This window comes from Trichomycterus rosablanca, chromosome 14 (assembly GCF_030014385.1).
Source record: "Trichomycterus rosablanca isolate fTriRos1 chromosome 14, fTriRos1.hap1, whole genome shotgun sequence".
Taxonomy (NCBI): domain Eukaryota; kingdom Metazoa; phylum Chordata; class Actinopteri; order Siluriformes; family Trichomycteridae; genus Trichomycterus; species Trichomycterus rosablanca.
The window spans coordinates 7,707,517-7,722,072 of record NC_086001.1 but is presented as its reverse complement, the minus strand read 5'-3'; the positions used below and the strand labels follow the sequence as shown (position 1 = coordinate 7,722,072).

The 14,556-nt window shown below is 39.7% G+C and overlaps 2 protein-coding genes across 2 annotated transcripts; one reads left to right on the top strand and one right to left on the bottom strand.

Moving 5' to 3' along the window:
- Nucleotides 1-7,877, top strand: si:ch1073-291c23.2 (uncharacterized protein LOC799862 homolog). Its single transcript, XM_063008851.1, has 7 exons — nt 1-40; nt 2,368-2,501; nt 3,496-3,606; nt 4,746-4,802; nt 4,929-5,069; nt 6,084-6,197; nt 7,528-7,877. Exons 2-7 carry the CDS (start codon nt 2,370-2,372, stop codon nt 7,564-7,566), a joined length of 594 nt encoding a protein of 197 aa, XP_062864921.1. The 5' UTR covers nt 1-40; nt 2,368-2,369; the 3' UTR covers nt 7,567-7,877.
- Nucleotides 7,878-11,974: 4,097 nt separating this feature from the next.
- Nucleotides 11,975-14,351, bottom strand: LOC134326899 (RB-associated KRAB zinc finger protein-like). The gene is made up of 2 exons (XM_063009015.1): nt 13,973-14,351; nt 11,975-13,693 (listed from the first exon to the last, which is right to left on the bottom strand). The coding sequence occupies exons 1-2, from the start codon at nt 14,232-14,234 to the stop codon at nt 12,663-12,665; spliced, it is 1,293 nt and encodes a 430-aa protein (XP_062865085.1). The 5' UTR covers nt 14,235-14,351; the 3' UTR covers nt 11,975-12,662.
- Nucleotides 14,352-14,556: the final 205 nt, after the last annotated feature.

The window sequence follows — 14,556 nt, the reverse complement described above, 5'->3', positions numbered from 1 at the left end:
AATACTCCAACATCGACACACTGCAGTCGAACATTGTGAGGTATGTCTGAGTTTTTTACTTTTCTTATGTTATATATTGTTGCAGATGGTGGGTTTGTGTTGGGATTGTGTGGATGGGTTAGGTCTGCTATGTTCTCTTGTTTGTAAATACAGATACAGTAAAGAAGGGGCTAGGACTATCCTCATACACCCCTGCTACAAAAATGAACATGTTGGACAATCCAGTTCAGGATTTGTCAGGGCAATGACATAGCACCCTCTGAACGGATATTTATATTTCGAGGGCCTGTAAATGTACTTGATTACATACTTTACATGCACTTGAAAGAGACACATACACTCTATGGCCAAAAGTATGTGGACACATGATCATGAGCTAGTTGGACATCCCATTCGAAAACCATGTGCATAAAGTAATTATATTAGCCCCCAGTTTGCAGATTTTACAGCCTACTCTGTGTTGTCAAGGCTTTTTCACACCAGTGTCTGTAGGAATTTGTGCTCATAAAATAGGAGCATCTGTAAGGTCAGGAAATTACGCTGGACAAACATGCTTGATGTTTAGCAGCACTGAGGTCAGGACTTCATGCAAGCCACCAAAGCTGTGGCAACAGTTTCCTGCTCCAGCATTAACTGGATGTCCAACAAGTTCAAGTCAGGTGTCCACATACTTTTGACAATAGTGAAAATGTAATACTTGTCTATGTTATACACCAATCAGACATAATATCATGACCACCTTCCTAATATTGTGTTGGTCCCCCTTTTGCTGCCCCATACGTAACAAACTGTGATGCACTGTGTATTCTGACACCTTTCTATCAGAGCCAGTAATAACCTCTTCAGCAGTTTGAGCTACAGTAGCTTGTCTGTTGGATCGGACCACACGGGCCAGCCTTCGCTCCCCGCGTGCATCAATGAGTCTTGGCCGCCCATGACCCTGTCGCCGGTTTACCACTGTTCCTTCCTTGGACTACTTTTGATAGATACTGACCCCTGCAACACCCCACAAGAGCTGCAGTTCTGACCCAGTCGTCTAGCCATCACAATTTGGTCCTTGTCAAACTCACTCAAATCCTCACGCTTGATCATTTTTCCTGCTTCTAACACATCAACTCTGAGGATAAAATGTTCACCTGCTGCCTAATATATCCCACCCACTAACAGGTGCCGTGATGAAGAGATAATCAGTGTTATTCACTTCACCTGTCAGTGATCACAATGTTATGCCTGGTCGGTGTAAGTTATACCTACCATGTATATGCACTTTTTGTGTATACAATAACTGACTGTAGACCTTCTGCTCTGTACACTTTGTCAACCCCTATCTACCACATCCAATGAAAAGTAAAAAAAAAAAGTGTATTGTACTGATGTTAGTACATCAGGTGCAGCAGTGTTGTTGGGATTATTATATGCTTTTTACACTTATTAGGTATGTATTTGCAACACATAACCTGTCAGCACTTGTTGTTGGTGTACAGTTAGAGACGAGAGCTATTTTAATGCAAAATCTGTTACTCTTCTTCTAGTCTTTTATCATTAGACTCTTTCCAATCACAGGATGCTGTCGGCCTTATTTTTGGTTATCCACTTATCATATGGAAGCACTTTGTAGTTCTACAATTACGGACTGTAGTAGACATACATACTGTTTTAGCCTTCTTTCACCCTGTTCTTTATTGGTCAGGACCCCCACAGGACCACCAAAGAACAGGTATTATTTAGGTGGTGGATCATTCTCAGCACTGCAGTGACACTGACATGGTGGTGTTGTTGTGCTGCTTTGAGTGGATCAGACACAGCAGTGCTGCTGGGGTTTTTAAATACTGTGTCCACTCACTGTCCACTCTATTAGACACATCTACCTAGTTGGTCCACCTTGTAGATGTAAAGTCAGAGACGATCGCTCATCTATTGCTGCTGTTTGAGTTGGTCATCTTCTAGACCTTCATCAGTGCTCACAGGACGCTGTTGGCTGGATATTTTTGGTTGGTGGACTATTTTCAGTCCAGCAGGGACAGTGAGGTGTTTAGATACTCCACCAGCATTGCTGTGCCTGATCCACTCATACCAGCACAACACACACCAGTGCTGAGAATGATCCACCACCTAAATAATACCTGCTCTGTGGTGGTCCTGTGGGGGTCCTGACCATTGAAGAACAGCATGAAAGGGGGCTAACAAAGCATGTAGATAAACAGATGGACTACAAAGTGCTCCTATATGGTAAGTGGAGCTGATAAAATGGACAATGTGTGTAAAAACAAGGAGGTGGTTTTAATGTTATGGCTGATCGGTGTATATAATGCAGATCTCTTGAATGCAGATTTTAGTGGGTTCCTTGTAATTTGAACTGTTTTCCAGCTATGGACACAACTATACAAAGTGAAGGTGCTGAGGAGGTTGAGGAAACAGGACCGGTCACAAACACTAACTCTCAGACCGGTGGCACGAAACCTCTCCACCGCTTCCTCAGAGGAGAGCCCAAGATAATAGGGGTGAGAGAAAAAATACCCTCACACCTCTAGATCTTATCAGATTGTTCTATGAGATATTTTAGCAAATATTATGGAGTAATTATTGCAAAAAACTGTAATAGTGGAATTGTGTAAAAACAATAGCTTTTAATCTCAATGACACCAGGGGTTTCAAAAAATATTCAGACCCCTTGAATTATTTGCACACTTTATTGTGTGGTAGATATTATTTGAAATGGATATAATTTATACATTTTTCACCCATGATGGTAAATGGCAGCAAATACAGCTGCAAGTCGTCTAGGATTGAACCATCTCTACAAGCTTTGGCCACCTGGATTTGGTCAAGCAATCTTATTCTTTATTGCAGATTGAACAGTGACCACCTGTGAACTGCCATCTTCAGGTCCCTCCACAGATCCCCAGTAGGGTTTAAGCCTGGGCCACCTCAGGACTTGCCCCAAAGCCACTTCAGTGTTGTTTTGGCTGTATGCTTTGGGTCATTGTTGTGCTGAAAAGCTAACTGTCACCCCAGTCTGAGTTTACATGTGCTCTGGAGGAGTAAAATGATGTTCCTGTATTTAGCCATTCTTACCAGTCTTCCTGACCATGCTGCTGAGAAGCATCCTCCACTCAAATACAATCCATACATGTTTCACTGTATGGATTGTATTGGCCATGTGATGTGCAGTACGTGTTTGTCACCAGGCGTGCAGTACGTGTTTGTCACTTTGCTGTTCTCCCCAAGGGGGTCAGTTTTAATCTCTACAGACCAAAAAGTCCTTCACATGCTCTTATATGTTTTTTTTACTCAACAGTGGCTTCCAGCTTGCCACATAGTTGTTGATTAGAGTCTTTAAGAGTGACAGTTTGGGTTCTTACCTGCATGCCAAATTTGCAATACTTATTTTAGATTTAGTTCCTATATTGTATTTCTTTGTTACAAGATAAACCTAAAATACTTGAATTTCAGATTTCTGACTTAAAATATCTTGTTTTTTTTCTGATCTACAAGATTGTGTTGCTGTCCATCGGCTTGTGCCTGTTCATGTTTGCGATTCCTTCGAGAGGAGGCGTAATGGAATCATCAACAGACAATTATACCCCCTTTTGGCTGGGCATCTTGGTACGTTCAGTAGATATTTTTCTGTTTGTCTGTGTTTGACAAAGTGGGAAGAATGATATGCATGTATTAAGTTTATCTGAGCTTAAACGTCTTAAAACTGATGGTCTAATAAACAAATTATACATTGGCTATACCTTATTTTAATGTTTGGGGGAACTTTGGGAAGTCTATCATTTACATTAAACAATAATGTAGTTGGCATTGCTTTTGAGTGGGTTTGTTTTTAACACATTAACCTGCACTCTATACAAATCAAAGCATCTGCTGCCTGGCGTTTAGCCAGTCAGACACTGGACAAAAGAAAGACTTATGATTTACCTTGTGATTAAAAATCGAATTATTTGACTTATGATTTGCCATAAATCAAACAACCCTTGTAAACGTGCCCTACCAGCAACAAGCAGAGAGATGCAGCATGGTGCTGTGCTGGCAAAGAAAATCCAAGAGCATTGTTAATATGAGAATAGCAGCAAACTGAATGAATGGTCTAAGCTAATAAACTTAATGAATGCTAAAAGAAATTCCTAACTATTGTCATAAAGTTATGCATCTAGATATTTCAGTTTATTTCCATAAAACTACTTATTAATCTCATAAGAACCCATCTGCATTTCAGAAGACCCCACCGGGGGTCCTGACTGCTAGATTAAAATAGCTGCTTTAAGAAAACTTAAAAATGATTCTTATAATTGTCTTAGCCTTAGCCTTAAAATTACCAAACTGAAGGAAAATTGATGTTTTATTGTGCTAATGTCCCTCATGTATGTTGATGAGATACAGTGTTACAATACCCAGACAATTCACAAATCTTAAAGAACTTAGGAATACTGCTTGTGCTGGTCAGGAGCCAGTAACGTGATGACTTTGTGTCAACATTGGTGGGGCCAGCTGTAGCCTAGTGGTTAAGGTACTGGACCAGTGATCAGAGGGTTGCTGGTTCAAGCCCCACCACTGCCAGGTTGCTGCTGTTGGGCCCTTCAGCAAGGCCCTTAACCCTCAATTGCTGAGACTGTAACTGTACTGTAAGTCGCTTTGGTTCAATTTATTGGTTACAATCTTGTGGTTGGCAGTAGTAGTTATGAAAGACAGAATTACAGGATGGTTATTATGTTTTTACAGTGTGTTTTGTCTTTTTACAGTACTCAATCTGTGGTATTCTCTACATACTTTCAGAACGGCAAATCCACAAAAAAATTGTGAGTAATTTATGTTTACAATGACACTGAGCTCTGTTTTTATGCAGGCGTTCAAAAATCCTTGACCTAAATGTCCAGTCTAATTTCTTACAACCTGGTCTTGATATGATTATTTTTTCTTTGCAGGTAACAGCAAGTTTTGCCCTCAGTATCATTGCAATACTGGGAACTATACTTGGCACAATCCTGTACATCAAAACTATAATCACACAAAATCAGATGTATTATTATGGCCATTATGATTTGGCCCCTGACGGCGTGCAGTTTGTAAGTAATCCTGAAAAGAACAACTTCAATTAGTTGAAAAGCACATTACCATCCAATATTTACAGTTTGTGTAGTAATAATTTATACTTTTATGAAGTATGGGTAAAATTTTAAACTGTATCCTGGCACTCATGTGGCACAATGATAGAACAAGCTAGAACACCACATCTAGACTCATGATTTTGAATCTCAGCTCTGCTATATCATATAATGATTGGCTCACCCAAAAATGGAATGCCAAATATGACTCCACATAACTGCTGCAATTACTACCTCTGCTGGCTGTACAGAGATGGGGGATAATGGAGATAGGTGCATGACTGTCCATGCGCGATACGGGTCTCTATATGAACCCACCTTGTGCACATGAAAAGAAGCAACAACTACTGCACACACGTCGGAGGGGGCGTGTGTTTGTCATGGCTCTCTTTTGTCAGGAGTGGAGGTCAGCAGCAGTAGAAGAAGTGAAATGCGATTAAGTAATTGGATATGACTACACTGGGAGGAAAACTGGACAGTACCTTGATGTAACTGATGAGCTACCACTGTCCATTTAATTGCCTGGACTGTAAATGGTTATTTAATGTGTTATACAAATACAAGTAAGATACAATTCGTATTAGTTTATGCAGAGTAGATGAATGAATTATTTCGCTGCTCCTGATAGATCACTGCTGGTCATTCATCTGCATATTTGCCCTTCCTGATGCAACCTTCGTATTTATCTCAATTTGGGACCAGCACTAACGGTATACTGATGTGTGTCCCCCTAATGGCTAAGTTGAAGTAACACCAGATGGCTTCTGTATTTGTGAGCCCAGCCTGGGATTTGAACCCCCAGAACTCAGGAACTACAGTTACCAGCAGCATGGCTCTCCATTATGCCACCGAAGCTTACTTTTGCAATCTAGGTTGAAATAAGAGATTGAAGAACATTGAAGAAACACAGTACAAATGTTGGCTAGACTGGTGTCTGCTACCATAACAAATGACTGTATGTGTCCTGTTCTTCAGTTAATGTTAAACAGCCTGGAAGCAGTGTTCCTGTTCCACAGCTTGGTTGCAGGAGTGATCCTCATAGCCATGTCCGTGTTCGCCCGTTTGGCATTGCGCTCCAGCCATACACAGGTTAAAGCCTTATCATCTTCTCTTTTCTGAATCCTTTTATTATTCTTTGGCTAGCATCAGACAAACCCAGCTGGTTAGCATACAGGAAAATGAATTTGGTTGTTGGGTTGTTTTAGGTACAGTTCATTTGGTACACTAAGCACATGAGAGTACGTTGTAGGTGTCACTGCTTTGCACAGCCTGCCAAAAACATCTCACCCATCAGTCAGTACAAAGACACTACCACTATTCTCAGCAAAGAAGTAATTTAAAATATTAATTTAATTTAAATTAATTTGAGCTTACTGTATCTATTAGGATAGACATTGAGATTGAAGAAACACAATCCAGTTCTAAACACAAAAAGTTGGGACAATATAGAAAATGCAAATAATAAAAAAATTATTAATAAATAATTGCAGGCCTGCAACACATTCCAAAAAAAATTGGGACAATAAAGCATTTACCACTTTGTAATGTTGCCATTCCTTTTCACCACACTTAAAAGACGTTTTGGCACCAATGACACCAAGCAATTTAGTGTTTTATTTTGTCCCATTCATCCTGCAAACACGTCTTAAAATGTGCAACAGTACGGGGTCGTCGTTGTCGCATTTTTTGGTTCAAAATTCTCCACACATTCTCTATTGGGGACAGGTCAGGACTGCAGGCAGGCCAGTCCAGTATCCGTTCCCTCTTCTTCCGCAGCCATGCCTCTGTAATGTGTGCAGCATGTGGTTTTGCACCGTCTTGTTGAAAAATGCATAAACGTCAGCTTAAGCTTGCGCCCTTGGACTTGGAAAATTCCTCTCGATTCCTTGAATCGTTTAATGATATTATGCACTGTAGAGGGAGAAATATGCAAATTCCTTCCAATCTTTCTTTGAGGTACATTGTTTTTAAACATTTCAATCATTTTCTCACACATTTGTTGATAAACTGGAGATCCTCTGATCATCTTTGCTCATCAAAGACTCCTGGATGCTGCTTTTGTACCAAACCATGATTACAATCACCTGTTCACATCACCTGTTTGGAATCACATAATTATTTAGTTTTTTCACCTCATTACTAGCCCTAAATTGCCCCTGTCCCAACTTTTTTTGGAATGTATTGCAGGCCTAAAATGCAGGAATGGAGGTATATTAACAAATTAAATGATGTTGAGCAGATAAAACATGAAATATCTCGGGTTCAAACTGTCTGCAAGCAAATGAAAGTCAAAGTAAATGTAAGGAACACTGCATTTTTGTTTTATTTACATTTTCCATACTGTCCCAACTTTTTCTGATTTGGGGTTGTACAGGTCCACCTCCTAATATTTTAATGCTTAATCACTCTCTCTTTTCAGATGTTTGTGGTCATGCGTTACCCAGCTTCAACAGAATGATGCCAAGCTGGAGAAACCACAGTGGACTCCAAACAGTAGTTCAAGATGGAGTTTTCATTAGAATTCATTCTAACAAGTAAGGAACTTTGAGAAGACTAAAAGAAAAACATGTTATTTCTGTTCATAGAACATTTAAATACAAATAGCAGCAAACTCCAATAGATTTAACCGGATAAAATAACTAAGAGTTCTGGCTAATTGGCAGGATAATAACTAAGAGTTCTGGCTAATTGGCAGCATTTTCCCAGTGTCATTCCCAGTATATATATATATATATATACTGGGAATGACACTGGGAAAATGCTTCGGAAGGTGACTATCTATATACTGTATATATATATATATATATATAGATAGTCACCTTCCGATGCATTTTCCCAGTGTCGTACCAACTTTTTAATGCCATCAGCAAAAAAGCATTTTGGTTGAGCGCATAGCCACTGATGCACTGCTGCTTTCACATCATCATCATATAAATCTTCTTCCCCTTAAAGCTTCTTTGAGCGTCCAAAAAAGTGGAAATCAGATGGCGCTAAGTCAGGACTATAAGCGTCTCAGACACGATCGATTACTACTACTCCCCCCTCACCGCTTCCAACCAAAACATAATAGTGCGAAAACTTTTTAAACATCCCTGGTACATCTTGGATGTAACCTTTGGAGACAACTGCCATGAGTCTGGAACACTGAGGTAGCCCCCAAATGAACACCAACATCTCAGGAAACCTCCATAAAGAAGTGTTTATGTATTTGTGGAAGTCTTAGTATAGCATGCTGAATGTGAAATACTATAATACAGTACTATACTAATCAGTATATGAGCATCAATGCTCAGTTCAGGTGTTTCAGCCACACCCACCACTAACAAGTACAAGAAAGGTCTTTTCCTTTTCCAGCATATTTGTGTTAGCAGTACTAATAGATTCTAAAAATATGGCTTAAACATAGAATGTGGCTTAAACATAGAAATAATAATACATTTAAAAAAGGATTACAAATCACTAATTTTTTTCATTTGTGGACATTGAATGTGAAGTCTAAAACAGAAATATTTTTGGTTGATATCTGTTTGTGGAGCATGGAATTGCATGTTCATTGTGACAATTCTGCAGCATTCTGCAGTAAATAAACATTTCCATTTCCATCCCATATACCTTGTAGCAAAAGTACAGTAGACCACTGAGTTACGAACCGTTTACCATATGAACACTTTGGGTTATGAGTGATCTTTTTTAACTTAACATACGAACAAATTTTGGATTACGAACCGAAATTCAAGGAACATGTGACATGACGTCACGAACAAGTTGTCAAGACCTCTCTCTGTCTCTCTCTGTCTCTCTCTCTCTCTCTCTCTCTCTCTCTCTCTCTCTCTATATATATATATATATATATATATATATATATATATATATATATATATATATATATATATATATATATATATATATATATATATACAGTGGGGGAAATAAGTATTTGATCCCCTGCTGATTTTGTAAGTTTACCCCCTTACAAAGACTTGAACAGTCTATAATTTTTATGGAAGGTTTATTTTAACAGAGAGAGACAGAATATCAACAAAAAATCCAGAAAAAAAACATTAAATAAAAGTTATAAATTAATTTGTATTTAATTAAGGGAAATAAGTATTTGATCCCCTACCAACCAGCAAGAATTCTGACCCCCACAGACCGGTTATGTGCCCATGAGGCACACAAATTAGTCCTGTCCCTGTATAAAAGACTCCTGTCACAGAATCAGTTTCTTCCGTTCAAATCTCTCGACCACCATGGGCAAGACCAAAGAGCTATCAAAGGACGTCAGGGACAAGATTGTAGACCTGCACAAGGCTGGAATGGGCTACAAGACCATCAGCAAGAAGCTTGGTGAGAATGAGACCAGTGTTGGTGCGATAATTCGAAAATGGAAGAAATACAAGATCACAGTCAATCGCCCTCACTCTGGAGCTCCATGCAAGATCTCACCTGGTGGGGTAAGAATGATTCTGAGAAAGGTGAGGTCAGTCCAGAATTACACGGGAGGAGCTTGTCAATGATCTCAAGGGAGCTGGGAGCACAGTCACCAAGAAAACCATTAGTAACACACTTCGCCGTAATGGATTGAGATCCTGCAGTGCCCGCAAAGTCCCTTTGCTCAAGAAGGCTCATGTACAGGCCCGTCTGAAGTTTGCCAATGAACACCTGAATGATTCAGAGAAAGCTTGGGAGAATGTGATATGGTCAGATGAGAGCAAAATTGAGCTCTTTTGCATCAACTCCACTCGCCGTGTTTGGAGGCAAAGAAATGCCCGGTGGGGATGGTGTTCTTGGGGTCATATCCAGCATTTCTCTGCTCCCAGCTCCCTTGAGATCATTGACAAGCTCCTCCCGTGTAATTCTGGACTGACCTCACCTTTCTCAGAATCATTCTTACCCCACCAGGTGAGATCTTGCATGGCGCTCCAGAGTGAGGGTGATTGACTGTGATCTTGTATTTCTTCCAAATTCGAATGATCGCACCAACAGTGGTCTCTTTCTCACCAAGCTTCTTGCTGATGGTCTTGTAGCCCATTCCAGCCTTGTGCAGGTCTTGTCCCTGATGTCCTTTGATAGCTCTTTGGTCTTGCCCATGGTGGTCGAGAGATTTGAACGGAAGAAACTGATTCTGTGACAGGAGTCTTTTATACAGGGACAGGACTAATTTGTGTGCCTCATGGGCACATAACCGGTCTGTGGGGGTCAGAATTCTTGCTGGTTGGTAGGGGATCAAATACTTATTTCCCTTAATTAAATAAAAATTAATTTATAACTTTTATTTAATGTTTTTTTTCTGGATTCTTTGTTGATATTCTGTCTCTCTCTGTTAAAATAAACCTTCCATAAAAATTATAGACTGTTCAAGTCTTTGTAAGGGGGTAAACTTACAAAATCAGCAGGGGATCAAATACTTATTTCCCCCACTGTATATATATATATAGTGAGCGAACATTCGGACAGCGGACAGTGTTTTTTTTTGGTGTTTTCTTTATATTTTGTATTAAATTCTACATTAAAATGGCCCCAAAGAAGGTGCAGAGAAAACTTAGTGCTGAGAAAATGAACAAATCACTGTGTATCAGACAGAGTGAACAGTGAGTGAGAGATAAGAAGGAATTCGCTGAGTAAAGTATTCTTTCTTTTGTGCAATTACACCTACTAAATACAACACTATTGAAATAAAGAAGGAAATAATAGAGAAATGTGAGAGTTATTGTTGTTTCCGGTAGGTACATTTTATTAAAAAAAAGGAAATTTACAAGAATGTTTTAAAGATTTAAGGGAAAATATACTTGTATTTATAACAAACAAGACAATTCAAGACATTAGAAAGGTTAGGTAAGGGGGGGTTTGGGAGGTCTGGCATGGATGAATTCTATTTACATTATTTCTTATGGGAAAAATAGGTTTAACTAACAAACATTTTAACTTAAGAACAGCCCTTTTAAACCAATTAAATTTGTAAGTCAAGGGTCTACTGTATAGTCTATAAATCTGAAGTTCTTGCAATTAAGTCTTGTTAGAATTAATTCTAGAAGATGTAGTATATATGGAGCAGAACAAATGACTCAGCATACATGAACAATTTAAATGTGAACAATGTCTCTATAACACATAGATAATAATCTATCATATCTAAAAATGTACCTTGCACAATAACCACTTCAAATATTTTGTATCAAATGAATGTAACACTAACTGTTTCATAATAAATGAATGCTGACTATATTAAGTCAATTTTTATACAATTTGTGTGCGTACTAATATACTGACTTTAATATTGAATTTATTTAGAGGTTCTGTTCTATTCAGTATCTCACAGGTCAAATAAACTAGGAACACTCATTTTTTTTGTTATTAAGTACTAATTTAGCTTTTTTTAAATCATTTATTTTCTTATCCGCTTATCCAATTAGGGGCAGGGGCTATCCCAGTTTTTCAATGGGTGCAAAGCACACAGTAACACCCTGGACGGGACACCAGTCCATCGCAGGGCAGACACACATACACACAGTCCTCAATTAACCTGACTGCATGTTTATGGACTGTGGGAGGAAACCGGAGCTTCCGGAGGAAACCCACACAGACACGGGGAGAACATGCAAATTCCGCACAGAAAGGACCTGGACCGCCCTCTGGGGACCGTTATGAATGGCCCGTTAATGAATGACCCATGGACCCCGGTGTTTGGGGACCACTGGACTAGATAGACACACTCAGTACTGGTGCTACTAAAAGGGTTCAATTGCCAAACACAGACCATAAAGCATAAAGTCATTTTGTATCTTTTTGCTGAGTTTGTTTGGAAATCTTTAATGTTTCTGTGTGACCTCCATGTAAACATTTGTAATAAAATGAGAAAATGATTATTCTCCTTGATTTAATAGTTGTTGTAATTTACATGTGTATGCTTTATGAATAAACACATTGTTTATAAAAGAAAGTATAACGTGTGTGTATTCATTTGACTCTAAAAGTGAGAGTGAATTCTAATCCTTCAGTTGCGTCGCTTGCACACCAGATCTGACATTTCAAACTTGGGAAAAATGCAAAAAAATATATATTTATTATGTTATTAATGCTTACAAAGACAGTAGTTTTGCTTTGGATAGTTCTGATTTAATCATTTTTGGGTGCTTGAGTCACGTAGCATTTTAATACACCAGCACACCAGCACAAACAGTTGTTCAACTCCTGAGTTTAAGTATATCAGAGCTACAGGCCTGAACCAGCCAGACACTACTGTTCATGTCTAAGGGACTGAAGGGTCGGGTAGGGTTTCTCCTCATTGCCAGTGCAACTGTGACTCTGTCTAGCTGAGTGTGAGTGGTGGAGGTTTGACGTAGGGCACAGCATGACTCTTTACACTTGATGTGGATAAAGCTGGGAGAATACACACCTGGCTGGGGTAAAGAAGTGGCCAGTGACTTCATTTTGACTTTGAGCAATGGAATCATATCTTGTAAAGTGATGCTATAGACCCCTTAGTTCCCATCAGGCACTGAGGTGTAGTTCCACTTTTAAATAGATAGATTTGGCCCATATATAACTTAAGGCCTATGGTGGGTCTGGACAACTTCTTAGGTGGACACGCATATGTTCAGAGACCCTGTACTGTCTTGAGAAGGTCATGGAGCAGCGGGGACAGGAGTAGGGACGTACGCCCAAGTGAGTGCGCATGTGACGATTTAGAGAACCACGTTGGCTGAAGGCCCGCTTACACACCGAGCACTGAAACGGATGCGTCCTTGAGCAACCATAGGATTTAGAACTTTCTGTGGCTGAGAGCGATATCTCAGCTGTATTGATCGTCTTCACACCTCTGGAGCTATCTCTGATCTCAGCATTAGGAACAGCACAAGGTAGGTTGCCTTCAAAATCACGTTCATAAAGACAATGATATCTTATGTGTCCTTTATAGGCATTTAGGCAATCTGACCTCTGGTTGGAGAATTGATAGCTTTGATGTTCATTTTCTATGGCATCTTCAATAGTTCCCGATGGCTTCCTGTCTACTAAAGCGTTTGTGACACAGTGGTCAATTTCTTGCCACACTTTAGGATCTGAGGTTCTTGTTGCACATCCTGGATCTTTTCTAGTGCCACTGCTAGGATTTTCAGAGGTCACTAGAGCACTTTGAGAACTCTGATCTCTTTCAGCAGGGGATAAACATAGGTGGAAATCATTGGATTTAAGTTCTGTAATGTCCTTGGAGTTAAACTTGACAACCATCTCAGGTTCATCGGGCACGTTTATCAGAGAACTCTTAACCATCTTGTCTTCTCTTGAATGACACAGATTAAAGAAATGATCGACCAAAGAACCATTATCTTGAGAGCTTTCAGTTGACACACTGGCCTTTGACACAACATCTAGAGTTCTATTATCACTCTGGGTTGGTAGTAAATGTGTGTTGTTTCCTGTTGCTTTAGCATGGCATATGACTGGCACTTCCTCGTAACTTGGTGAACATGGCACAGGCTGGTCTGAACTATATGGGTAGAATGATGAAGAGGCTGAAGGAGTCTCAGTGATGGATTCCTGCTTTTCAGATTCTGTCTCAGTCTTATTGTTGATTTTCTTCTGATCTGTATATGGAAAGTAGAGGGTAGTTAGTATTCTGGATAATTGACCTACCTGCAAGTCTGATTAGCAGCAATGGAGAACATGTTACTGCTAAATATGTACTGTAACCTACTGAACCTTGTATGCTGCCGTGAAAAACAATCCCTCAGGGATGATAAAAGTTTTCTATTTAGCTACAGGTATAAAGAACAGTGTGCAAAATGTTTTCACACAAAACTCCAGGTAAATTTTAAGCTCCACAAACTTTTCCTTCTCACTCTAATATTGCTGTACTTTCTTACCAGGTTCAGAGATCAGGTCCATCTCTTCTCTTCTTCGAGTAAGTGCCTGCTGCAGTGGCTCCATCTGTAGGTGGAAGGCTGCACAAAGTACCTGCTTCTCCTGGCTGCTTGGAGGCAATGTGCCCGTGTACATGTACTCAAGGAGAAAAGCCAATGTTTCAGGGGTAAACTGAGGAGAATTTAAGTCCAGGAGGGATCCGTGATTAGGAAGAAGAGACGCAAGAACTGGGCTAAAGGCGGCCAGGATGCTCTTATGGGCCATGAAAAGCCGATCGGGGTGAACATGGAGCCTTATGACACAGTCACAGAAGCGCCCCGTTCGCCGCTGTGAGTCGAGCTCTTGTAGCAGAGCAAAGCCGTGGGAAGGTTTGGTTATGGGTTCGCCTTTTATCTAGGAAGAAACATTAGATTTATAATTATGTAAACCTATAAGTTTTATGACAAACATATACAGTGTATCACAAAAGTGAGTACACCCCTCACATTTCTGCAGATATTTAAGTATATCTTTTCATGGGACAACACTGACAAAATGACACTTTGACACAATGAAAAGTAGTCTGTGTGCAGCTTATATAACAGTG